The sequence below is a fragment of the Phocoena phocoena genome, chromosome X, assembly GCF_963924675.1.
Source record: "Phocoena phocoena chromosome X, mPhoPho1.1, whole genome shotgun sequence".
Classification (NCBI taxonomy): Eukaryota; Metazoa; Chordata; class Mammalia; order Artiodactyla; family Phocoenidae; genus Phocoena; species Phocoena phocoena.
Genome location: NC_089240.1, coordinates 111,342,877 through 111,368,909, shown reverse-complemented (window position 1 = coordinate 111,368,909; position 26,033 = coordinate 111,342,877). Strand labels below are relative to the sequence as shown.

The 26,033-nt window shown below is 39.5% G+C and overlaps 1 protein-coding gene and 1 pseudogene across 1 annotated transcript in view; one reads left to right on the top strand and one right to left on the bottom strand.

Moving 5' to 3' along the window:
• Window positions 1-202: 202 nt before the first annotated feature.
• Window positions 203-20,058, bottom strand: LOC136142253 (hypoxanthine-guanine phosphoribosyltransferase pseudogene; annotated as a pseudogene).
• A 1,017-nt stretch (window positions 20,059-21,075) lies between these two features.
• FRMD7 (FERM domain containing 7) overlaps window positions 21,076-26,033 on the top strand; it is a 44,444-nt gene continuing 39,486 nt past the window's right edge. Inside the window, 1 exon segment of the mRNA XM_065900262.1 lies at window positions 21,076-21,105. Within this exon segment, the coding sequence (XP_065756334.1) occupies window positions 21,076-21,105 (30 nt within the window).

Here is a 26,033-nt window from a genome sequence, read left to right as displayed (position 1 = left end):
TAGTCTATAGACTCACAGTGCAAATAAAGAGTTCAGGAATGCAGCAACTGACCTTTCTAAAATGCAAAACAGATACAATTCCTCGAAGATACATGCAATAAGCTCTACTAAGCAGCTGGCCACAGAACTAGAACATTTGATAATTTTACTGGTGACTTCAATGGGACTCCAGATGTTTCCAAACTCAACTTGAACTCTCATCTTAGGCTTTGTATTTTGCCTTTCTAGTTTTACTAATGACACAAACATAATTCAAATCCCTGAAGTATTCATTATAGTCAAAGGCATATCCTATAACAAACTTGTCTGGAATTTCAAATCCAGCAAAGTCTGGTCTATAACCAACGCTTCGAGGGGTCCTTTTCACCAGCAAGCTTGCAACCTTGACCATCTTTGGATTATGCTGCTTGACCAAGGAAAGCAAGGTTTGCATTGTTTTGTCAGTGTCAATTGTATCTTCAACAATCAAGAAATTCTTTCCAGTTAAAGTTGAGATATTATCTCCAACAATTACTTTTATGTCACCTGTTGACTGGTCATTACAGTAGATTTTCAGTCTGATAAAATCTACAGTCATGGGAACAGATCTATCACTATTTCTGTTCAGTGCTTTGATGTAATACAGCAGGTCAGCAAAGAATTTATAGCCCCCCTTGAGCACACAGAGGCCCATGATGTGATGGCCTCCCATCTCCTTCATCACATCTCAAGCCAGCCATTCGGTCCACAATGCTGGGGCTGTGGGTCACCATAACGGAGCTGGCTGGAATGTGGGCTGAGGGCAGTCTGGGATGAGCTTTTTCTGTAACATCTTATGGAAAAACCCAAACGAAATTTTTGGCTAATCTAATATATTAAGCAAACACTAACTGATCTGAATGGAGAAATAGACAACAGTACAATAATAGTAGGGGACTTCAATAACCCCACTTTCAATAATAGATAGATCACCCAGACATAAAAGAAGGAAATGCTGGACTTGAGTTATACTTTAGAGCAAATGGCCCTAACAGACGTATATAGAACATTCCATTCAACAGCAGCAGAATATATATTCCTCTCAAGTTCCACATGGAATATTCTCCAGGAAAGATCACATCACAAAACAATTCTTAGCCAATTTAAGAAGACTGAAGTCATACCAAGTAACTTTTCTGACCACAAAGGTATGAAACTAGGAATCAATAACAGAAGGAAAACTGGAAAATTCACACAAACGTGGAAATTAAACAACACACTCCTGAACAACCAATGGGTCAAGGAGGAAATCAAAAGGAGCATTTAAAAATATCTTGAAAACAAACAAAAATGGAAATATTACATACCAAAACTTATAGGATGCTGCAAAAGCACTTATAAGAGGGAAGCTTTAGCAATAGGTACTTACATTAAGAAAAAAGAAAGATCTCAAATAAATAACCTAACTTTACACCTCAAAGAACTAGAAAAAGAAGAATTAACTAAGCCCAAATTTAGTAGAAGAAAGGAAATAAAGATCAGAGCAGAAATAAATGAAATAGAGACCAAAAAAAAAAATAGAAAAGATCAATGAAACTAAGAGCTGTTTTTTAATTTGAAGACAACAAAAACTGACTAAATTTAAAAAGAGAAGACTCAAACAAATAAAATCAGAAATGAAAAGGAAATATTACAACTGATACCACAGAAATTAGAAAAACCATTAGAGATTACTATATGCCCATCAACAGATGAATATATAAAGAAGATGCAGTATATATATATATATATATATTTATATATATACAATGGAATATTACTCAGCCATAAAAAAGAATGAAATTCTGCCATTTGCAGCAATGCGGATGAACCTAGAGAATATCATGCTTAGTGAAATAAGTCAAACACATACTGTATAATAACACTTATATGTGGAACCTAAAAAATAATGTATATGCAAAACATAGAGTCACAGATATAGAGAACAAACTAGTGGTTACCAAAGGGGAGAGGAACAAACGAGGGGTAAGAGAATAACAGATACAAACTACTATGAATAAAATAGATAAGCAGCAAGGATACATTGTAGAACACAGGGAATTTTTAGCTATTACCTTGTAACAATTTATAATATAATATAATCTGCAAAAATATTGAATAATTTTGCATGAGATTGTTCAATTTGAAGAAATTGAAGAGGACACAAATAAAAGGAAATATATCTAATGTTCATGTATTAGAAGAATTAATATTGTTAAAATGTCCATACTACTGAAAGCCATCTATAGATTCAATACAATTCCTATCAAAATTCCAATGGCATTTTCCACTGAAATAGAGAAAAAAACCTAAAAATTTTATGGAACTACAAAAGACCCTGAAGAACCAAAGTAATCCTGAAAAGAACAAAGTGAGAGGCATCATGCTTCTTGATTTCAAACTATGTTATTACAAACGTATAGTAATCAAAACAGTGTGGTACTGGCATAAAAATAGACACAAAGACCAATGGAACAGAATCAAGAACCCAGAAATAACCCCTTGCTTATACAGCCAACTAATACTGACAAGGGAGTCAATGATACTTAATGGCGAAAAGATAATCTCTTCAATAATTGGAATAGGGAAAACTGGATAATCACATGCAGAAGAATAAAATGGACCCTATCTCACACCACTCACAAAACATTAACTTGAAATGGATTTAAAGAATTAAACATAAGATCTAAAGCTATAATACTTCTAGAAGAAAACATAGAGGAAAAGCCCCTTGACAGTGGTCTTGGCAATGATTTTGGTGGCTATGACACTGAAAGCACAAGCAACAAAAGCCAAAGTAAACAAGTGGGACTAAATCAAACTAAAAATCTTCTGCACAGCAAAAGAAATAATTTAAAAAATGAAAAGGAAGCCTATGGAATGTAAGAAAATATTTGCAAATCATATATCTGATAAGGAGTTAATATCCAAAACATAGAAGGAACTCATAAAACTCAATAACAAACACACAAAAAATATGATTAAAAAATGAGCGGGGAGGGGCTTCCCTGGTGACGCAGTGGTTGAGAATCTGCCTGCTAATGCAGGGGACACGGGTTCGAGCCCTGATCTGGGAAGATCCCACATGCCACGGAGCAACTAGGCCTGTGAGCCACAACTACTGAGCCTGCGCGTCTGGAGCCTGTGCTTCACAACAAGAGAGGCCGCAATAGTGAGAGGCCCGCACACCATGATGAAGAGTGGCCCCCACTTGCTACAACTAGAGAAAGCCCTCACACAGAAACGAAGACCCAACACAGCAAAAATATATTAATTAATTAATAAACTCCTACCCCAACATCTTCTTAAAAAAAAAAAATGAGCAGAGGAACTGAGTAGACACATTTCCAAAGAAGATACACAAGTGGCCAACAGGTACGTGAAAAGATGTTCAATATCACTAGTCATCAGGGAAATGCAAATCAAAACCACAATGAGATGTTACCTCACACCTGTTAGAATGGCTATTATAAAAAAGACAGATAAATTTTGGCAAGGATGTGGAGAAAGGGGAAACCTGGTGTACTATTGGTGGAAATATAAACTGGTGCAGCCACTATGGAGAACAGTGTGAAGTTTCCTCAAAAAATTAAAAATAGAGCTACCATATGATCCAGTAATCTCACTTCTGGGTACATATCCAAAAGAAATGAAATCAAGTCCTCAAAGAGATATTGCACTCCCATGATCGTTGCCATGTTATTCACAATAACCAAGATATAGAAACCACCTTAGTGTCAGTCTACAGATAAATGGATATAGAAAATGAGGCATATATACACAAGGGAATATTATTGAGCCAAGAGAAAGAAGGAAATCCTGCCATTTGCAACAATATGGATGGACCTTGAGGGCATTAAGTTAAGTGAAATAAGTCAGACAGAGAAAGACAAATACTGTATATCATTTATATGTAGCATCTATAAAACCCAAACTCACAGAAACAAAGTAGAATGGTGGTTGTAAGTGACTGGGGGCGGGGGTGGGAATGGGGAGATGTCAACCAAAGTGTACAAACTTCCACTTATAACATGAATAAGTCCTGGGGATCTAAAGTATAGCATGGTGACTATAGTTAACAATACTGTATTATATGATTGAAAGCTGCTAAGAGAGTAGATCTTAAATGTTCTCATCACAAAAAAGAAATGGTAATTACATGAGGTAATGGAGGTGATAACTAACCCTACTGAGGTAAACATTTTACAATGTATAAGTGTATCAAATCATCACATGTACACGTTAAACTTACACAATGTTTTATGTCAATTATATCTCAATAAAGCTGGAAAAAATAAGGAACTTTTGAAAAAGAATAGTCTTTAACCCCAAAGAAATAAGATACTAATGATAAAATGCCAGGAACTGGGGCCCTAATTTTGGTCAGAATTCTTAACTCTTACCCTTAAAGTCGTATCAGAGTTCACCCTTTGGATCTTAGGAAAAAACAGTGATGTGGTGCTTTTTATTTTTATTTCTGATTTAGGTTTATTTTTAAATGGTAAGGGTAAAAGCTATCTAGTATACTCTTCCATTTACATCCTAGCTCACCAACCCTGGGATCCATCGCCCAATCTCCTTTTGCTCCTATTCTGGCCTCCTGCTCAGTGTTCCCTCTCCACCTCCTTATGTGTGGAGGGACTAAAGTGAAGACAGACTGGCCAGGCTAATTTTTCCAGGGGTGAGCCCAACTTTGGATTTTTACTTTAAAGTAGAATATGAAAATTTCCTTTAAGACAGTTTCCTGTTTTGGATCACAGTCAATTAGTAACATTTTGCCAGTAATAACTGAAGGACTGAAGTCTAGGTGGAAAAAGAGAGAGGAAAAGAGAGAACTCATTCTTCATTTACTGTTTTAAACTTCAGCAAACAGTGAATTATTTATATTTATTTCCTTGATATTCACCCATTCAGCAAACGTTCATTTTGTGCCTACTGTGTGCCAGGCCCTGAATTTTATGATTTCATATATCTAGATCTTTTCTTTCTCACAACAACTCTACGAATTAGAATTGTCACCTTACTTTATAAGTTAGGAAACTGAGGCACAGGGAGCTGAAGTGACCTGTCTCAGGTCACATTGCTGGTAAGATTTTAAATAGATTCTCTGGTCACCAGAGCTACAGCTTTTTCCACCAGCCTTGCAGCTGACTCTCCACTTGGAGTTGTTGTGGAGACTGTGCTGTGAGCTGTCAAAATATTAGCAAAGGTATGCTCTCTTGTACATCAGATGACAGCATTTTGTTGGTCTAATTTTACCAGCCTATTTATTTAGTGACATAGGATAAGTTGGTTCAATATAGATCAAGAGTGGTGTTTTGGGATTCTTACCCAATCAGGTTTAAATGTACTTTTGAAAATGTATCCTTCAAAAGCCAGAGTTTTACTTAATGGGGAAACCCTGGAAGCATTCCTGCTAATGTCAGGAGAAAAGAAATGATGCTCACTATTGGCACTATTATTTAATGTTTCATTGGATGTATTAGCTAGCACACTCTTGCTGAAAGTGAAAATTGGTATAACATTTTCAAAGGGCAACTTGATAGTATCTATTAAAAGATAAATTTTCAGACCCAGTGATCCACCATTTCAAGTGCTAGAAATTTATCCTAGAGAGACGTCACCACAAAGGTGCAAAGATTTATGTACAAGGATGTTTATTGCAGTATTGTTCATAAGGGAAAACAACCCAAATGTCTATTAATAAAGGAACTGAGAAAATATATAATAGTGCATAAAAAAACTAGATAGATCTAATGTACTAATATGGAAAAACGTCCATGTTGTACAGATCAGTGAAGAAAGAAAGTTTAAAAATAGTATGGGACTTCCCTCGTGGTGCAGTGGTTAAGAATCCACCTGCCAATGCAGGGGACACGGGTTTGCACCCTGGTCCGGGAAGATCCCGCATGCCACAGAACAACTAAGCCCATGCGCCACAACTACTGAGCCTGCACTCTAGAGCCTGCGAGCCACAACTACTGAGCCCGCATGCCACAACTACTGAAACCTGCATGCCTAGAGCCCGTGCTCTGCAACAAGAGAAGACACCATAATGAGAAGCCCACGCACCACAACAAAGAGTAGCCCCTGCTCACCGAACAGCTAGAGAAAGCCCGCGTGCAGCAACGAAGACCCAATGCAGCCAAAAATTAATAAATTTTAAAAAATACCACAGACTAAATGGCATAAGCAACAGAATTTATTTCTCACCATTCTGGAGGCTAGAAATCCAGGATCGAGGTGTTGGCAGGTTTGGTTTCTTCTGAGGCCTCTCTCCTAGGCTTGCAGATGGCTGCCCTCTCACTGTGCCCTCTCATGAACTTTCCTCTGTGTGTGTGCATCCCTGATCTCTCTCGTGTGTAAAACTTTTCTTTTCTTATAAGAACACCAGTCAGATTGGATTAGGGCCCATCCTAAAGGTCTCATTTGAACTTACTTATTTCTTTAAAGGCCCTATCTCCAAATACAGTCACATTCTGAGGTACTGAGGGTTAGGACTTCAATATATGAATTTGGGAGGAACACAGTTCATCTCATAACAGTTTTTGATCTGGTTTATGAATGTATGGGAGTTTATTGTACTAAACTCTTTGGTTTTGTGTATGTTTGAAAATTTATATTAAATACAACATTGTAGAAGAGGACATAAAAGTAGACCTGAACAAATTGACATACATGCCCCATGAATAAGAAGACTCTTCAATAAGTGGTGCTGGGAAAACTGGACAGGTACATGTAAAAGTATGAGATTAGATCACTCCCTAACACCATACACAAAAATAAGCTCAAAATGGATTAAAGACCTAAATGTAAGGCCAGAAACTATCAAACTCTGAGAGGAAAACATAGGCAGAACACTCTATGACATAAATCACATCAAGATCCTTTTTGACCCACCTCCTAGAGAAATGGAAATAAAAACAAAAATAAACAAATGAGACCTAATGAAACTTAAAACTTTTGCACAGCAAAGGAAACCATACACAAGATGAAGACAACCCTCAGAATGGGAGAAAATATTTGCAAATGAAGCAACTGACAAAGGATTAATCTCCAAAATTTACAAGCAGCTTATGCAGCTCAATAACAAAAAACCAAACAACCCAATCCAAAAATGGGCAGAAGACCTAAATAAACATTTCTCCAAAGAAGATATACAGACTGCCAACAAACACATGAAAGAATGCTCAACATCACTAATCATTAGAGAAATGCAAATCAAAACTACAATGAGATATCATCTCACACCAGTCAGAATGGCCATCATCAAAACATCTACAAACAATAAATGCTGGAGAGGGTGTGGAGAAAAGGGAACACTCTTGCACTGCTGGTGGGAATGTGAATTGGTTCAGCCACTATGGAGAACAGTATGGAGGTTCCTTAAAAAGCTACAAATAGAACTACCATATGACCCAGCAATCCCACTACTGGGCATATACCCTGAGAAAACCAAAATTCAAAAAGAGTCATGTACCAAAATGTTCATTGCAGCTCTATTTACAATAGCCTGGAGATGGAAACAACCTAAGTGCCCATCATCGGATGAATGGATAAAGAAGATGTGGCACATATATACAATGGAATATTACTCAGCCATAAAAAGAAACGAAATTGAGCTATTTGTAATGAGGTGGATAGACCTAGAGTCTGTCATACAGAGTGAAGTAAGTCAGAAAGAGAAAGACAAATACCGTATGATAACACATATATATGGAATTTAAGAAAAAAATGTCATGAAGAACCTAGGGATAAGACAGGAATAAAGACACAGACCTACTGGAGAATGGACTTGAGGATATGGGGAGGGGGAAGGGTAAGCTGTGACAAAGTGAGAGAGAGACATGGACATATATACACTGACAAATGTAGGGTAGATAGCTGGTGGGAAGCAGCCGCATAGCACAGGGATATCGGCTCGGTGCTTTGTGACTGCCTGGAGGGGTAGGATAGGGAGGGTGGGAGAGAGGGAGACGCAAGAGGGAAGAGATATGGGAACATATGTATATGTATAACTGATTCACTTTGTTATAAAGCAGAAACTAACACACCATTGTAAAGCAATTATACCCCAATAAAGATGTTAAAAAAAAAAGACTCACCATCAGAAAGATATGTTTTCCATAAATAAATTTATAATTTCTAACACATCTTTATAAATATACCTGATTCTTTGCCTGAAACTGTACAAGCTTATATAGAAAAATAAGTAAACAAGAATAGCAGGGAAAACTCTGTAAATATAGAGCAATGTGGAGTAGAGCAGACTTATTGGATATTAAAACATACTCTGGAGCCTCAAAACTTAAAACAATGTGAAACTAGTACATGGAAGGAAACAAAAATCCAAAAACAGGCCCAAATGCATATGGCAATTTAATATATGATAAAGGCATCTTCTCAAATCGATGGGGGTGAAAATGAACTTCCTAATCAATGACATCAGGACAACTGAGTAGCTATTTGGAAAAAGGTTAAATTTGATCCATACTTCACACCATATATCAAGATAAAATCTAAATAGATCAAAGATTTAAATTAAAAAAATTTAAGCCATAAAAGTACTAATGGTAAACCTTGAAGTGAAGCAGGCCTTTCTAATTATGACACAAATCCAGAGGCCATTTAAAAACTGATCGACAAATTTCACTTCACCAAAATAAATAATTTCTCATGGCAAATAACACATACACATATACCATAAGCAAAGACAAAGGATAAATGGGGAAAATATTTGTAATTCATATCACAAAGGGATAATTTTCCTAGTTTTTAAAGAGTTTCTAGAGATTGAGGAAAAGGGACAATAACCAGTATTTTTTCAAAAAGTGTGTGGAGCTACATGGAAAGATAGTTTATTAAAAAAAAAAAAGAATACCCTGAAACATCTGAAAAGATACTCAACTTCTCTCATAATATGAAAATTTCAAATTTAAAACTACACTGAGATTCTTTTTCTCACTTATCAATTTGTCTAAAATCAAAAAGTTTGACACCGTACTCTGTTGGCAAGCCTGGGGAAAATAGGAACACTCATACATTGTGAGTAGGACTGCAAATTGGTACAACACTTGTATTAGGTTGGTAGGTGTGCCATTACAAAGTACCAGACACTGGGTGGCTTATAAGAACAGAAATTTATTTGAATTTATTTTCTCACAATTCTGGAGGCTACAAGTCTGAAATCAAAGTGCTGGAAGGGTTGGTTCCTTCTGAGACCTCTCTCCTTGGCTTGTAAGTGGCCATCTTCTCTTCCCTGTGTCTTCACATGGTCTTCCTTCTGTACATGTCTATGTCTTAATGTCCTCTACTTGTAAGGACACTAGTCATATTGGATTAGGGCCCACCCTAATGACCTCATTTCAACTTAATTACCTCTTTATAAACCCTATCTCCAAATAGAGTCACATTCTGAGTAACTGGGGGTTAGGACTTAAACACTTGAATTTTGGGGGACACAAATCAAATCATAACAACCTTTATGGAAGGAAATAGAAGTCGCTATAAAAATACCAGTACATTACCCTTGCCCAGCAATTCCACCTCTGGAAATCGATCCTGCAGATAAAATGACATACATATAAAATGACATATATATGAGGATATTCATTTCAAACTTTGTTTATAAAAGCAAAGAGTTGGAAACAACCCATGTCCACAAATAGGGGATTATTTGAGTCAACTGTATTTCACCTACACCGTGAAAAATGCAGCTGTAAAAAAATCAGGAAGCTCTCCATGCAAAGCTAAAGAGAAATCAACAATGATATATGAAGTGAGTAAAGGAAGGCACAAAACAGTTTAACAGCATGCTACATATGTATGAGAAATACATTCGTATTTCTTGTACAGTATTTGCATAAAGAAACACTGAAGGCTAAATAACAACAACAAAAAACTAATAAAATTGGTTACTGATAGGGATGTATGGGGGCACAGAATAGAGGGGACAGACGTGGAATTGAGCTTTTCCATATATTCCTTTTTATATAATTTTCATTTCTAAATCACGTACATTCAAAACAATTACAATTATTACACATAAAGTTTCCTAGTTCAGCCATGAAATTTCTAGTACAATATGAGACTAACTCTAATCCTTTTACTTTTGAGAATGGCTATTCTCAGTTTATCAAAGCTTCATCTAGGGTTTTCAAAATCGTGCTTCTGTGAAATAAAGAAAATCCCCAGGGGTTGCAAGTGTTTTCTTTCTTCTTTTTCTTTGAAGAAAGGAACCGAGTTTAAGAGGGCTAGAGTGAGTCCAGTTGGATTTGACGTTGACCAAATAGGAGGTAGCCCAGATGCTATTGATCATCAGCACACATGCCCTTGAGTGTGCATCAATTCAAGCAAACAGAAGTGTGCCCTGCTGGGTGGGGGTGCCTGGATGGGGGTGGGGGGACCCGAGTGCACTGCCTCCAGCTAAGAGTGAAATTCCTTGAGAAAGCCCCCTTCCTGTCACAGAACTCACAGCACTCTGAGCCTGCTCGCAGCCCAGCGGACTCTCCGAGAATGCTGCATTTAAAAGTGCAGTTTTTGGATGATTCCCAGAAGATTTTTGTGGTTGATGTAAGTGGAAATCACATTGCTATTATTCCTTTATTATTCATTCAATAATGGTCATTTGTGGACATCCCATTAGCTGGAGATATTATGTCTTCTTTAGGACCGAACGAAGGAGGACTGTAGGTTTTAGCTTTGGAAAAAGAAATCTGTATTTAATATCACAGTGTAGCTCATGCTTTCCCACTAACCTTTCTTCTAGAACAGGCTCTCTTTTCTCAAGGGTTAACAACAGCAAATCTAAATATATGTAAGAAGACAAAGCAGGAATAACTTAGTTGTCCTACCCAAAAAGGTATTATTGCTCATTGAAATAATTTGCCTGTGAGTCTCACCCCATGAATATTTGTGGGGAGAAAACTGTGGTTCTGAGGGAAAGGAGAAGGGGAACACTACCCTCCTTTTCTGAAGAAAACCTATGGGGTTTCGGAGGGTGGAGGGCAGTGGGTAGAATTATGCAGTTGTAATGAGAACTTCAGGAAGTAATGACAAGTATAAGAGAGAAAAATAGGATAAGAGACTATTTAGTTTGATTTAGTACTTATAGTTCAGGGTTCTTCATATAATTCCTAGCTACAAGATGACTGATACAATTATACCTCATCTCTTCAAGAAAGAACAAATGTGTTAAGCACATCATTTGGAGCTCATCTTTCAGTATCTTAAGAGATGTACATTTTGATGTCAGGATTTACGTACGAGCATTTGGAAATGTTCTACAATTTTATTGGAATAAAAAAGTGCTATTTGCTCTGATATTTACATTAGCTACTAACAAGGAACAAATAGTTCATTTCCTTTGAAATTCATACAAAATGCTGGTTGTTTTCCTTTATACATAAACTGACAACTGCTGTTGGGTGTGTAGGTAACCCATTTTTCAAATAAGTATTTCATTTTTATTTGAATCATGTGCTTTGTGGGTGATGACTGCATGGTTTCAGCTGCTGTTTTGCTGTCTCTTCCTTTCACTTTTATTTGCAAAAGGCATTTCTAGCTCCACGGACCTGATGATTTGTTTTTATAGCAAATAGCTTCCATTAGAGGTATGAGGCATTTCCTATTCTTTCTTGGAACTGTATTTAAGGGGTGGAAAATGTCTTTTGAGTAGTTTATCCATTTGCAGGCTGGTGGTGTATACTCACAGTGCTCCAGTACCTGAATTAGTGAGCTGGGGATTCAAAAGACACTGCTTTAGGCTAAATTTTTAATAGATATTTCAAGCTACTCAAAGAGAAATCTTTGACAAAAAGTGACAGAAGAGCTTTCTGAATGTACAGCTCAAATACAGATCCAATTAAATGGGGGGTAGGTGGGAGGCGCAGTACCCTAGCTTCACAAAATTCACCTTCCGAGGAGCTGATTCTAGCAACTTGAAGCCAGCATGATTTGGCTTTAAGTCAGACTGTTCCTTCCAGCTGCAACACACTGTGTTCCTTGGGAAGATAATGGGAGAGATTTGATACCCAGCAATTTGGGTGTCACAGCATCTGATCCCGTTTGCTCTGTGGAGGGCTGCTCTGTAAGTAGCAATCGTGGCATTACCGAGAGTGGCAGTAGCACTAACTGTGGTCCCATGGGCAGCTTAGTCTTGAGGGAAATGGAACCTTAAGTTAGCATACAGCCATCTAACTGTATCTTCTCTCCTTAACAGTAGTAGACTGATAATTATGATGATGATAATGATAATGAAAATGATGATGATAATAGTAGTAGTAGAGGGTCGCCAATGGATAACACAAAAATTTAAAAAGCAATTTCACATCCATTAGTTCATTTGATCCTCCATTCCACCCTGTGAGTGAAAGTAGGGAAAAGATGAATGCAGAGCTGGGACTTCCAATCCAGGACTCTTCCCACGACCCCATGTACAATTGTATCTGAAGACTCATCTGTCAGTAGCTGCCTAGTCCTGTAATATTGCCACTGCACACTAGTTTCTGTGGCCCTCAAAGGGCATAGAATTTGGCATACAGTAAGGCTTTAATGACTGTTATGAACCAATTAGTAGAAGTCTCAAGAGGCATGTATCAGTCCCAGGGACAATTGTTCTTCAAGATAAGATTTAAGAAAATAATTGGTGGCATGGGGGGAAATAATGGCATCTTGGGCATTAGTGTTGTTTTTACAGAAAGTACAGTAGTAGAAATATGATGATCAGATAGAATAATGTCACCTGGATTAGGCTAATTGACATCCAGAACCCTTTATTCCACCCCCCAGTAGCATTATCTTAGTGAGTTTGCTGGTGTCCAAGATCTGGCTCAGGACTACAGACTCAGAAGCCTGATTTGTCAGCACTCCACAAATCTGAAGTCAGAAACTGGTATTTTAAAATCAGGAGGCCAGTGTTACCATTTACAGTGGGACTGGGAACACTAGGGTTCTCTCATCAGTTACATAATATGCCAAAGGGCAGAAGAGTCAGATTTAAAGGAATTAGATTTATGATCCTAGTACTGAATAGCCTGGTAATGCATCTGTCTCCACAAAGGCCCTGTCATTGACACCTTTTAAGTCACTTATTCATTCATTTAGTCATTTCATTAACAAATTATTATTGAGATCCTAGTATGTTCCAGGCCCTGTTCCGGGCACAGTCGACTCTACCATATGGGTAAGTAAAGTTCTTGAGCAAGGGAACACTCTCGCCTGGGGAGTCTGGCTGGGAGCTGCCAACTTGGGCTTCAGTGATTCCTTTTCTTCTCATTGCATGGTTGACAAACTCCCTTTGCGATTGACATGTCTTTAATTTGTTAATGCCTTCAGTTAGATTACTGAGAAGAGCGTCTGACCCCTGAAATGTCCTGGTTTTTTGAAGCTTCTTTGCATATCTGTAATCTGAGATACGGGGTGCTGATATTTACATATGAACTCTCTGAGAATATTAGTCAAACTTTTCCTTTCTGAATTTCCAAGAGTCTTTGGGGATGCAGGATATATATGGGACTCCAGAATTGCTGGAATATGCCCACCAAAGTTTAATCCAATGAAGAAAATGTGTTTGGTAAAAACCTCATCTTAGTTTTCAAGTCAATTTATTTGATGAAATTGATCACTGTTAAATATCAACAGCATCTCTAGTGTTGCACTTGGTAAGACTCTCCAGAATGATGATGGGAGTGGGTAAGCAGGAGGAGAAACGGAATAAGGTAACGATTTTAAAGATAACTGAAAATTCCCTGGTGGTCCAGTGGTTAGGACTCCATGCTTCCACTGCAGCGGACATGGATTTGATCCCTGGTTGGGGAACTAAGATCCCACAAGCTGCATGGCATGGCCAAAAAAATGGAAGATTTTTGTGTTTTAGTTTTGCCTCTTCAACATGGGGACCGGGATTTTTCTGGATAGAAAAAGGAAGGATAAGACCAAAGCTAAGGCTTTTGAGCACTCAGAAAGAATAGAGAAGGTCAGGTTTCTAGCTTTACTAGGAACCACCCAATAGCCACAGATACCAGTAGTAATAATGAGCATCCTTGGAGGGTGACCTCCTTTTAAGCCTGAACTGTTTGCTTCTCTGAGGTTTAGATGGAGAGTTTTCAAAACAATAATCCCATAACCATACTTGACACAGTTCTGTCTGATATGCCTCCTGCCTGCTGCAGTTCTATCTTTGTAGAAGCATAGTGAAGGGGAAGAGCAGCTGTTGTTTGTGAATTCCCAAAAGCACATTTTTTTTTTCTTTTTGCGGTACGCGGGCCTCTCACTGTTGTGGCCTCTCCCGTTGCGGAGCACAGGCTCCAGACGCCCAGGCTCAGTGGCCATGGCTCACGGGCCCAGCCGCTCCGCGGCATGTGGGATCTTCCCGGACCGGGGCACGAACCCATGTCCCCTGCATCGGCAGGTGGACTCTCTACCACTGCGCCACCAGGGAAGCCCCCAAAAGCACATTTTATTTTGATGGTTTTGGGAAGCTAAGGTCAAAATAAGAGGTTTGAAACATCTCAAGACTTACATTTACCTGATTGCTAAGTGACTGTATTGGCCAGCACAGTGGGTACCAAGTGGCTTACCCAGTGAGAGAATATAGTGAGTCAGCTTATCCCATTCCCTTGGGAGCCCATCATAAAGGCCACCAGGCCTCATTTTCTGGAAGGAGGCAGAGGGGAAGCATTGCCAGGACTGAGCACTATTCAAGCTGGATAAGAAAGCCAAGAACTGCTTAGTGATTTTTTTATTGGTAGTGGTATTTACCCTTGGGATATTTGTCCAGGAGCTGGTTTTTCAATTTATAATGATGAGGAATCTTTTGTAGTTTTGTCAATCGCAAAATAGATACCCCTCCCCTTCATAAAGAAAAACTCTTTCAACACCAGTGAAATGGAATTGCTCTGGTGTGGCAAAATGTACCTGGATTTGGGACTACAAAAACCGCACCATTTTAGGTGTGTGATCTTGGGCCAGTCACTTAACCCGTTATCTCCCTGAGTTGTGAGGAGTGATATAAAGGATATAATGTATATTTGGAGTCTGATAAAGCAGGACAAAAATTTGACTCTGCTACTTCCAAGCTGTGTGGCCTTTGGCAAGTCACTTAACCTATCTTGGATTTAGTTCTATCAATGCTAAAAACTTGGACTTGGGATGTCAGGAAAAACTTTCCAAATAATATACCATTTAAGTTGCTGAGTAGGAGCTAAGGAGGTGAAAAGTGGAAGCTAGGGGGAAGGGGGTTGTATGGTGGTTACACAAGGGAAAGATTGAAGGCCAATGTGCAAAAGAGAACATGGCCCTTTCATGGAAAAAAAAAGGTCAGTGTGAGTGAAGAGTGGAGTGTTGAAAGGAAGATGGAGAGTAGCTTGAATTCAAGCTGAAGCAGAGGTGGTCAGCAGTATATCATTTGGGTCAAGTGGTATATATATGAAGTTTGGGCTTTATCCTGAAGGTGACAGAGAATCACTAAAGAGCTTAAGAAGCTCAAAATGGGGATATTAGCATCTGTTAACTCATTAATTTATGCATTCATTTGCTCATCCAATATTTAATGAAATATGCGTTCTAAGTGCTGGAGATGCCAGGTAGAATCGGAATAACAGTTTCAAGTTCAGTGGCTCCAATTTTAGATAGCCAGCCTCTATCCTAACACATATGCCCAAACATCAATATTCCAGCCCGATAGAGAATGGTGGAGACAGACAGAAAGGATGGATACAAAAGATGTTAATGAGGTAGAATTTCTAGAAGCATTTGATGTCAGCCTGGATACAGGAGGTGAGTTGAGGAGTCTAGATGACATCCAAATTTCTGGCTTAAGTAATGGTTTGGATGGTGGCCTCCATTCACCAAGACAGAGAAACAGAATAAAAGGAGCAAGTTTAGGGTGGGCAAGGAGTTTTGTTTTGGATTTACTGATGGGAATATGGGAAGAGGAATATACCTGGATTTGGGCAGACCTGAGTTCTAGTCTCTGCTCTAAAAATTTTTTTAAAGTTTATTTTATTGAAATATAGCTGATTTACAATGTTGTGTTAATTTCTGCAGTACAGCAAGGTGATTCAGTTATACATATATACCTTCTTTTTCATATTCTTTTCCATTGTGGTTTATCACAGGGTATTGAATATAGTTTTGTGCTATACAGTAGGACCTTGTTGTTTATCCATCCTATATATAATAGTTTGCATCCGCTAATCACAAACTCCCAATCCACCCCTCCCCAACCTCCCCTCCTGCTTGGCAACCACAAGTCTGTTTTCTATGTCTGTGAGTCTGTTCCTGTTTTGTACATATGGTCATTTGTGTCATATTTTAGATTCCACATATAGGTGATTTCATATGCTATTTGTCTTTGTCTGACTTACTTCGCTTAGTATGATAATCTCTAGGTCCATCCATGTTGCTGCAAATGGCATTATTTCATTCTTTTTATGGCTGGGTAATATTCCATTGTTTATATATACCACATTTTCTTTATCCATTCATCTGTTAATGGTTGTTTAGGTTCTTTCCATATCTGGCCAGCTCTAACAATTTTAAGGTGTGGAACATTATGTGAGTCACTACACCTCTCTGAGCCTGTGCGCTTATCACTAAAATTGCAATAATCATAGCACCTACCTCATGAAATCATTGTAAAGATGAATGAAGTACCAGAGGTAAGGTTCCTGATGCAAAGAATGTGCTAAAAGCATGTTAATTCCCCTCTCCCTTGCTTAGAGACCTTTTTATTTCTATACTTTGCAAACCAACAGAGAACAGTCTTTCACCCTCAACTTGAAGTTTCTTTTGATAACACTTGATGTTGCAGCCCACCTCCAAGCAAAACAGAGCTGTGTTTCCCCTCATTTGCTCTTCCTCTGGGGCTTCCTGGGGTTAATTCATCCTGCTTTTCTGAGCGGCTTGCCCTTTGCTTAGTCAGCAGCCCCAGGGGATTTGCTCTTCCCCGCCCCCCCCCTCCCCGCCCCCCGGAGTCATTAATCCTGAGAGGGTCCATAATAACTGTCTAGAGTTACCTAAAATTATGGTGGGCTTCCTTTAAGGAAGCAGATGGAAACAGCCAAACCCTTTAACGACATTTAATTTTAAAATGTTTTAACTTGATACTTTAAAAAAAATTGAGGTATACTTTTCTTTTAAATTGAGGCATAGTTGATTTATAATATTATATTAGTTTCAGGTGTACAGCATAGTGATTCACAATTTTTATAGATTATACTCCATTTGTAGTTATTATAAAATATTGGCTATATTCCCTGTGCTGTACAATATATCCTTGTAGCTTATTTATTTTATACATAGTTTATACCTCTTAATCCCCTACCCCAATCTTGCCCCTCACCTTTTCCCTCTCCCCACTGAAAACCACTAGCTTGTTCTCTATATCTGTGAGTCTGTACCTCTTTTGTTATATTCACTAGTTTGTTTTCTTTTTTAGATTCCACATATAAGTGATATCATATAGTATTTGTCTTTCTCCATCTGACTTATTTCACTAAGCATAATACCCTCCAGGTCCATCCATACATATATCACATCTTCTTTATCCATTCATCTGTTAATGGACACTTAGGTTGCTTCCATGTCTTGACTATTGTAAATAATGCTCCTATGAACACTGGGGTGCATGTATCTTTTCAAATTAGTATTTTTGTTTTCTTTGGATGTATACCCAGGAGTGGAATTGCTGGATCATGTGGTAGTTTTATTTTTAGTTTTTTGAGAAAACTCCATAGTGTTTTTCATAGCGACTGCACCAATTTACATTCCCAGCAACAGTGTTCAAGGGTTCCCTTTTCTCTACATCCTCGCCCGTGTTTATTTGTGTTCTTTTTGGTGACAGCCATTCTGACAGGTGTGAGGTGATATATCATTGTTTTTTAAAATATTTTTTATTGAAGTATAGTTGACTTACAATATTGCGTTAGTTTCAAGTGTACAGCAAAGTGATTCAGTTACACACACACGCACACACATACACACACACACACATATATTCTTTTTCAGATTCTTTTCCATTATAGCTTATTATAAGATATTGACTATAGTTTCCTGTGCTATAAGTAGGTCCTTGTTGTTTACCTATTTTATGTATAGTAGTGTGTATATGTTAATCCCAAACTCTTAATTTATCTCTCTCCCCTGCCTCACCCCTGCTATCCCCTTTGGTAACCATAAGTTTGTTTTCTATGTCTGTAAGTCTGTTTCCGTTTTATAAATAAGTTCATTTGCATCAGTTCTTTACATTCCACATATAAGTGATGTCATATGATATTTGTCTTTCTCTGTCAGTATATCTCAGTGTTGTTTTGATTAGCATTTCCCTGATGATTAGCAATGTTGAGCATCTTTTCACATGCCTGTTGGCCATCTTTATGTCTTCTTTGGAAAAATGTCTATTCAGGTCTTCTGCTCATTTTTTAATTGGGTTGTTTGTTTGATTGATAGTGAGTTGTATGAGCTGCTCATATATTTTGAATATTAACCCCTTGTTGGTCAAATCATTTGCAAATATTTTCTCCCATTCAGTAGGCTGACTTTTCATTTTGTCCATGGTTTCCTTTGCTGTGCAAAAGCTTTTAAGTTTAATTAGGTCCCACTTGTTTATTTTTTATTTTGTTTCCTTTGCCTTAGGAGACAGATCCAAAAAATATATTGCTACAATTTATGTCAAAGACTGTTCTGCCTTTGTTTTCTTCTAGGAGTTTTATGGTTTCCAATCTTACATTCAGATCTTTAATCCATTTTGAGTTTATTTTGTATATGGTCTTAGACAATGTTCTAACTTCATTCTTTTACATGTAGCTGTTCAGTTTTCCCAGCACCACTTATTGAAGAGACTGTCTTTTCTCCATTGTATATTCCTGCCTCCTTTGTCATAGATTAATTGATCAAAAGTGTGTGGTTTATTTCTGGGCTCTCTATTCTGTCCCATTAAGCTATATGTCTGTTTTTGTACCAGTTGCATACTGTTTTGATTACTGTAGCTTTGTAGTGTAGTCTGAAGTCAGGGAGCATGATACTTCCAGCTCTGTTCTTCTTTCTCAAGATTGTTTTGGCTATTTGGGGGTTTTGTGTTTCCATACATATTTTAAAATTATTTGTTCTAGTTCTGTGAAAAATGCTACTAGTATTTTGATAGGGGTCGCATTGTATCTGTAGGTTGCCTTGAGTAGTATGGTTATTTTAACAATATTAATTCTTCCAATCCAAGAACATGGTATATCTTTCCATCTGTTTGTGTGGTCTCCAATTTCTTTCATCAGTGTCTTATAGTTTTCTAAGAATAGTTCTTTTACCTCCTTAGGTAAGTTTGTTGTTTTGGTGCAATCATAAATGGAATTGTTTCCTTAATTTCTCTTTCTAATACTTCATTTTTAATGTATAGAAATGCAACTTTACCAAATTCATTGATGAGCTCTAGTAGTTTTTTGGAGGCATCTTTAGGATTTTCTATGTATAGTATCATGTCATCTGCACACACTTTATCTTGGTGTGGGCCTCTTTGGATTGACTATGTTTGGGACTCTCTGTGCTTCTTGGTCTTGGACACCTGTTTCCTTTCCAAGGTTAGGGAAGTTTTCAGTTAATATTTCTTCAAATATGTTCTCTGCCTCTTTCTCTCTCTTATCCTTCTGGGATCCCTATAATGCAAATGTTAGTACACTTGATGTTATTCTAGAGGTCTCTTAAACTGTCCTCATTTCTCTTCATTCTTTTTTCTTTTCAGCTTCAGTGACTTCCACTACTCTGTCTTCCAGCTCACTGATCCATTCCTCTGTATCATCTAGTCTACTATTGATTCCTTCCAGTGTATTTTTTCTTTCAGTTATCATATTATTCATCTCTATTTGGTTGTTCTTAACATTTTCTAACTCTTTATTAAAAACTCCTCACTTCTTGATGTTCATCCATTTTTCTCCTGAGTTCTTTGATCATCTTTACAATCATTACCTTGAACTCTTTCTTGGGTAGATTTCCTATCGCCACTTCACTTAGTTCTTCTTCTGGGGTTTTATCTTGTTCCTTCATTTGGGATATGTTCCTCTGTTGCCTCATTTTGCCTAATTTGTTCTTTATTTCTATGTATCTGATAGGTTGGTTATGTTTCCTGATTTTGGAGAAGTGACTTTTATGTAGGAGATGTCCTATGCATCCGAACAGTGCACTCCCCTCTAGTCACCAGCTATATGCTCTAGGGGTGCCCCCATGTGGCTGCGTGGGTCCTTCTGTTGTAGTAGGTTGACTACAATGTGTGGTCTCATAGGTGTGGCTGGCCCTAAGTCTGGTTGGTTGCCAGGTTTTGCCTTGTGTAGAGGCTACTGGCTGCTGGTTGGTGGGGCTGGGTCACAAGGTGGCTGTCTGTGGAACACCTGGGGCACCAAGGCTAGTGCTGGCTCACTGGAGTCAGGGTCCAGGAGATCCCAGGGCTGGTGCTTGACAACCACAGGGTGAAGCCAAGTCCTGGGGCTAGTGCTGGCCCATTGGTAGGCAGAGCTGAGTCCAGGGGTCTGGCTGCAGGACCCAGGGGTCTCAGAGCTGGTGTTGGCCTGCTGGTAGGTGGGGTCTGGGCTCATCTGGTCCTTGGGCTAGGGCTGGTCTGTTGGTAGGTGGGCTGTGTTGGCAGTCTGTGGTTGTCCTGGAGCTGGAGTCTGCCTGCTGCTGGTGGGTGAGGCTGGTTCCAAGGCTAGAACAGGCTTGCTGTTGGGCAGAGCCAAAGATCCTGGGGCTGGTGCCTACCCAGTGGTGGGTAGATCTGTGTCCTGGGGTCTCTGGCTGCAGGGCCCAGAGGGTCCCAGGTCTAGTGCCTGTGCAATGGTGTGTGAGGCTGAGTCCTGGGCCCTCTGGTGGATAGGGCCATGTCCAGGGGTGGCTGTGGTCTCAGCTTGCTTGCTGGTAGGTGGAGTTGTGTCTCCCCGGAGCTAGATGTTTGGCCTGAGGCATCCCAGTAGTACTGGTGTTTACAGGTTGGTGAGGGTGGGTGGGGCTGGGTCCTGAGGCTAAGGAGCCAGAGGGAGGATTCCAAAATGGCATTTGCCTGCACCAGTCTCCACGTGGTAGAAGGACCTCCCAAAAATGGGTGCCGCCAGTGTCTATGTCCGCAGGGTAAGCTCCAGTTGCCTCCTTCCTCTCTGGGCAGCTCTCCAAGATCAGCAGGTGGGTCTGACCCAGGCTCCTTTCACATTACTGCTTCTGCCCTGGGTCCCAGAGCATGTGAGATTTTGTCTGTGCCCTTTAAGAGTGGAGTCTCTATTTCCCACAGCCCCTGGGTCCCCTGAAAGTAAGCCCTGCTGGCCTTCAAAGCCAAATGTTCTGGGGGCTTGTATTCCTGGCACAGGAACCCCAGGCTGGGCAGACCAATGTGGGGCTTAGACCCTTGGATCCTTGGGGAGAACCTCTGCAATTGTAATTATTCTCTTGTTTGTGGGTCACCAACCTAGGGGTATTTGTCTTGACTATGCTGTGACTCCACCCCTCCTACCTGTTTCATTATGGTTCCTTCTTTATATCTTTAGTTATAGAAGATCGTTTCTGGTAGGTTCCAGTCTTTTTCATCGATAGTTATTCTATAAATAGTTGTAATTTTGGTGTGCCCATGAGAAGAGGTGAGATCAGGGTCTTTCTACTCGGCCATCTTGGCCTCTAAGCCAGTGTGTTTAACTACATTTTAAATTACTCTGTGGTAGCTACTCATAGTAACACTAACACAGTTAATAATAATGATAACAACAATACTACTGACTACTAATCATAGATAGTATTTGTCAATAGCCTATGTTCTAGGTGAATTTTGCATGCACTACTTCATGTTATGTTCACACAAATCAAATGAGTGTCCTATCTAGAGTAGTTCCATTACCTGTCTGTGCCTTGGGCTTTCTCATCTATAAAATGGAAATAATATTAATACTCATTCTATAAGATTGTGACAAAGATTAAATGAATTAATATATGTAAAACACTTAGAACAGTGCTAGCAAGTGCTATAAAGGTATTTGCTACATTGATGCCTTGTGGAATTTGGCTCCAAATTTAGGTGGTGGATACACATCCTGATACTTATATCCAAGCAGCAATATTCCAAGCTGATGGGGCCTAGAACATTATTTTTATCTTTATTTTACTGGCATGTAAACCAAGGTGCAGAAAGGTTGACTTATCCAAGGTCACATTGCTATTTAAGTTAATGAGTGAGCTGGGGTTCAAGCCCCAGTCTGTCTAGTTTCAAAACCCTGGCTGAACAGAAACAAACTCACAGACATAGAAAACAAACTTATGGTTACCAAAGGAGAAAGGAGGGGGAGGGATAAATTAGGAGTTTGGGATTAACATATACACACTACTATATATAAAATAGATAAACAATGAGGACCTACTGTAAAGCACAGGGAACTATATTCAATACCTTGTAATAACCTATAATGGAAAAGAATCTGAAAAAGAATATACATATATAGGTATATGTATAACTGAATCACTTTGCTGTACACCTGAAACTAACACAATATTGTAAATCAACTATACTTCAATTTTTAACAATTTTTAAAAAATTGTTTGAAACTAGCATTTAAAAGCATTATGTTTGTATTGTGAAATATAACTTAAATATAAAGCATGCATTTATGGAATAAGTTCACACTTCAGAAAAAAATAAAAAACGCTGGCTGGTCATTGGTTTGGTGGTGGGCTTGTGACTCGAGTGGGATTGCTATAATGTGTTGTAAAGCTTCCTGGTTTTCCAGGACATGATAACGTATCCTCTAGTTCCAAGCAGCCTGCCCCACACTAGTTGCACAATCACTGTTTGATGACAGACTGACCAACAGGCTGACCGTATCAGCTCATCCCCACCCCTCTGCCTGTACAAAGTACAATACTCCAAGCAAAGGAGCTTCTAAACCACATCAGAGAAAATCATCCTGGAGTCATAATGTCCCAGGCTAGCCAATGTTGACCATTTCTTTGCCAGGGATTTATTTTTCATTGCAGGGGGCCCCAGCTGCCTGATGAATGCCTTTGTTTAAACTCCTGAATTTGCTTTGCCCCTCATAGCCTAAGGTTTGTTGATTCAGAGAATAAATTGAACTGAAAAAGAAAGAAAGTGCTTGTGCTTTGTCTGGCCAGGGGCCAGGTGGAACTGTGGGCCAAATGTGGTTTAGGTGCTGCCTGTCATACCCCTCTAGGGCTCCCATATCGTATCTGCGGTCACCTGGCTGTCAGGCTGTTCTCCTGATGCTTGAGCTCAGAGGAGAGGCCTGGACTCAAGCCTTCCCACTCCACTCCTCTCCTGCCCTTTCTCTTCCCAAGCCCACAGCTGACAGGAAGAGGGAGTCTGAAGCCAAGAACATTCGAGGTGCTGGAGGTGGGGATTGGGGAACTCTCTTTGGAGCTGGGTGGGTGGCGGTTGGACGTTTGTTCAAGTCTGCACTCGTGGGAATCTCTGTGAAGGGTTTCAGTTAGTTGGGGCCTTGCCACCCCTTCACCTTTCAGAACAGTGCAGGGCCCCACCTGGTGCCTGGGTGCTGGGGAGGACCAGCTGAGGCTCCCTACCCTGTAGCAAGAGCTCTCTGCAGAGCTTCTCTCAGAGTGAAACTTGCTCGAGGGCAAGATTCCTCTGGATTCTACAGGAGTTTCTCTCTTTCTATTAAATGTCATTTACTTTTTGTTTGCATCCTTATTTGACCAGTCACAAATACAAATATATTACACTAATAAGAGCTTAGCCTTAGCTTGTGGTTTAAGACAGTGAAGTTGTCACTTGCAACTTAGCGACAGAAATTCTTCAGACTGGCTGAGCTGAGTCCAATATCTTGGGGTCAAAAGGGCTTGGTTTGAGGGGCAGAACCACCCAGGAGGTGGCAGGACTGACCCAGCAATTTCCTAAAAGGACCTGGAGCATGTTATCCCAGCAGCAGAGAGCGATGCTGGCCTTTGTGATACTGGGTGCCACTAAGCAGTTGTGTGCCAGACTGTCAGAACTGGAAAAACATTTGGTTAGACCAGTTCTACTGCTGAGAGATCCACCCTGAACAGATCATTGACACCACAGGAGGTAGGAAGGAATTGGCCAATGAAATGCCAGGGCAAGGCACCACAGGGAAGATCTGCTGAAGGCTGCAGAGCTCAGGAAGCATGCAAAGTGACAGGCGTTCAGGGGGGCACTTCTCTTCTCTGGGGGCTGTGGAACTCTCTGATGTATAGCTTGCCTGTTCTAAACACAGCTGCTAGGCAAAAGTTACAATTATTACCCCCACAGAATCTTACTCCAGCCTCCTTTCCTTTATTCCCTGTCTTTCTCCTTACCCACTTCCTCCTTCTCTTCTGGGTCCAAGGTGTGGAGCTAGGGTGGAAGGGGGGGGTCTGTCTGGGCTAGCTGACCCCAGGCCCTGAAAGCACTTAGGCATGGCGCCTCACCACTAATCGCTGGGCTTAGCTGTCTTAAACAAGAGGTCTTTTGTCCTCTGAGCTTCCTTCTATGATGAGGAAATTCACCTTTCAACAGACTTAAACAAAGACAAAAGTTCTCCAGAATTTCATACTCAGAATATTTCAAATGATTTCACGAGATCTGTCATAAAGTTACTGTCAATTGCCTTCAATGCTATGAGATACAATTTCCTGGCCTATGTTCCAGAAATTTCCACTTACATTATTTCATACAATCATTAGTTAATAAGTGTGTTAAATAGGTATTACTATCCTGCCTCATTCATTCATCACTCACTTAACTTCTTACGAGCCCTCATTGCTTCCATACACTGGGTTGGCTAATGAGGATGCAGAGAAAAATAAGAAATAGTACCTGACCTCAAAGACAGCATAGTTTAGTGGAAGAATCAGAATGTAAAAAACCAGGTACACTACAGTATGATCTATACAAACGCAGTGGCAAAGAGTTTTTTAATGGCACAACAGGAGAGGGGCACCTAACACAGATTGAAGTGTGTTTGTTGCGGGGATGGTCAGACAGGTTTCCTTGGTGGCACAGTGGTTAAGAACCTGCCTGCCAATGCAGGGGACACATGTTCCAGCCCTGGCCTGGGAAGATCCCACAGGCCGCGGAGCAACTAAGCCCGTGCACCGCAACTACTGAGCCTGCGCTCTAGAGACCATGAGCCACAACTACTGAGCCCACACGCCACAACTACTGAAGCTCATGCTCCTAGAGCCTGTGCTCCTGCATAGAGGGAGAAGATATCTAACCTGAGCCCGAATGACCAGTACTAATTATATAAGCTGAGAAGTGCAGAGAGTATCATATAGGATAAATCCAAGGAGAAACATACCAAGACACATATTAATCAAACTATCAGAAATTAAACACAAAGAAAAAAATGCAGCAAAGGGAAAACAACAAATAACATATAAGGGAATCCTCATAAGAGTAACAGCAGATGTTTCAGCAGAAACTCTGTGAGCCAGAAGGAAGTGGCAAGACATACTTAAGGTGATGAAAGGGAAAAACCTACAATGAAGATTACTCTACCCAGCAAGGATCTCATTCAGATTCAACAGAGAAATAAAAAGCTTTACAGACAAGCACAGGCTAAGAGAATGCAGCACCACCAAACCAGCTTCACAACAAATGCTAAAGGAACTTCTCTAGGCAGGAAACACAAGAGAAGAAAAAGACCTACTATAACAAACCCAAAACAATTAAGAAAATGGTAATAGGAACATACATATTGATAATTACTTTAAATGTAAATGGATTAAATGCTCCCACCAAAAGACATAGACTGGCCGAATGGATACAAAAACAAGACCCATATATATGCTGTTTACAAGAGACCCACTTCAGACCTAGGGACACATACCCACTGAAACTGAGGGGATGGAAAAAGATATTCCATGCAAATGGAAATCAAAAGAAAGCTGGAGTAGCAATTCTCATATCAGACAAAATAGACTCTAAAATAAAGACTATTAAAAGAGACAAAGAAGGACACTACATAATGATCAAGGGATCAATCCACGAAGAAGATATAACAATTGTAAATATTTATGCACCCAACATAGGAGCACCTCAATAC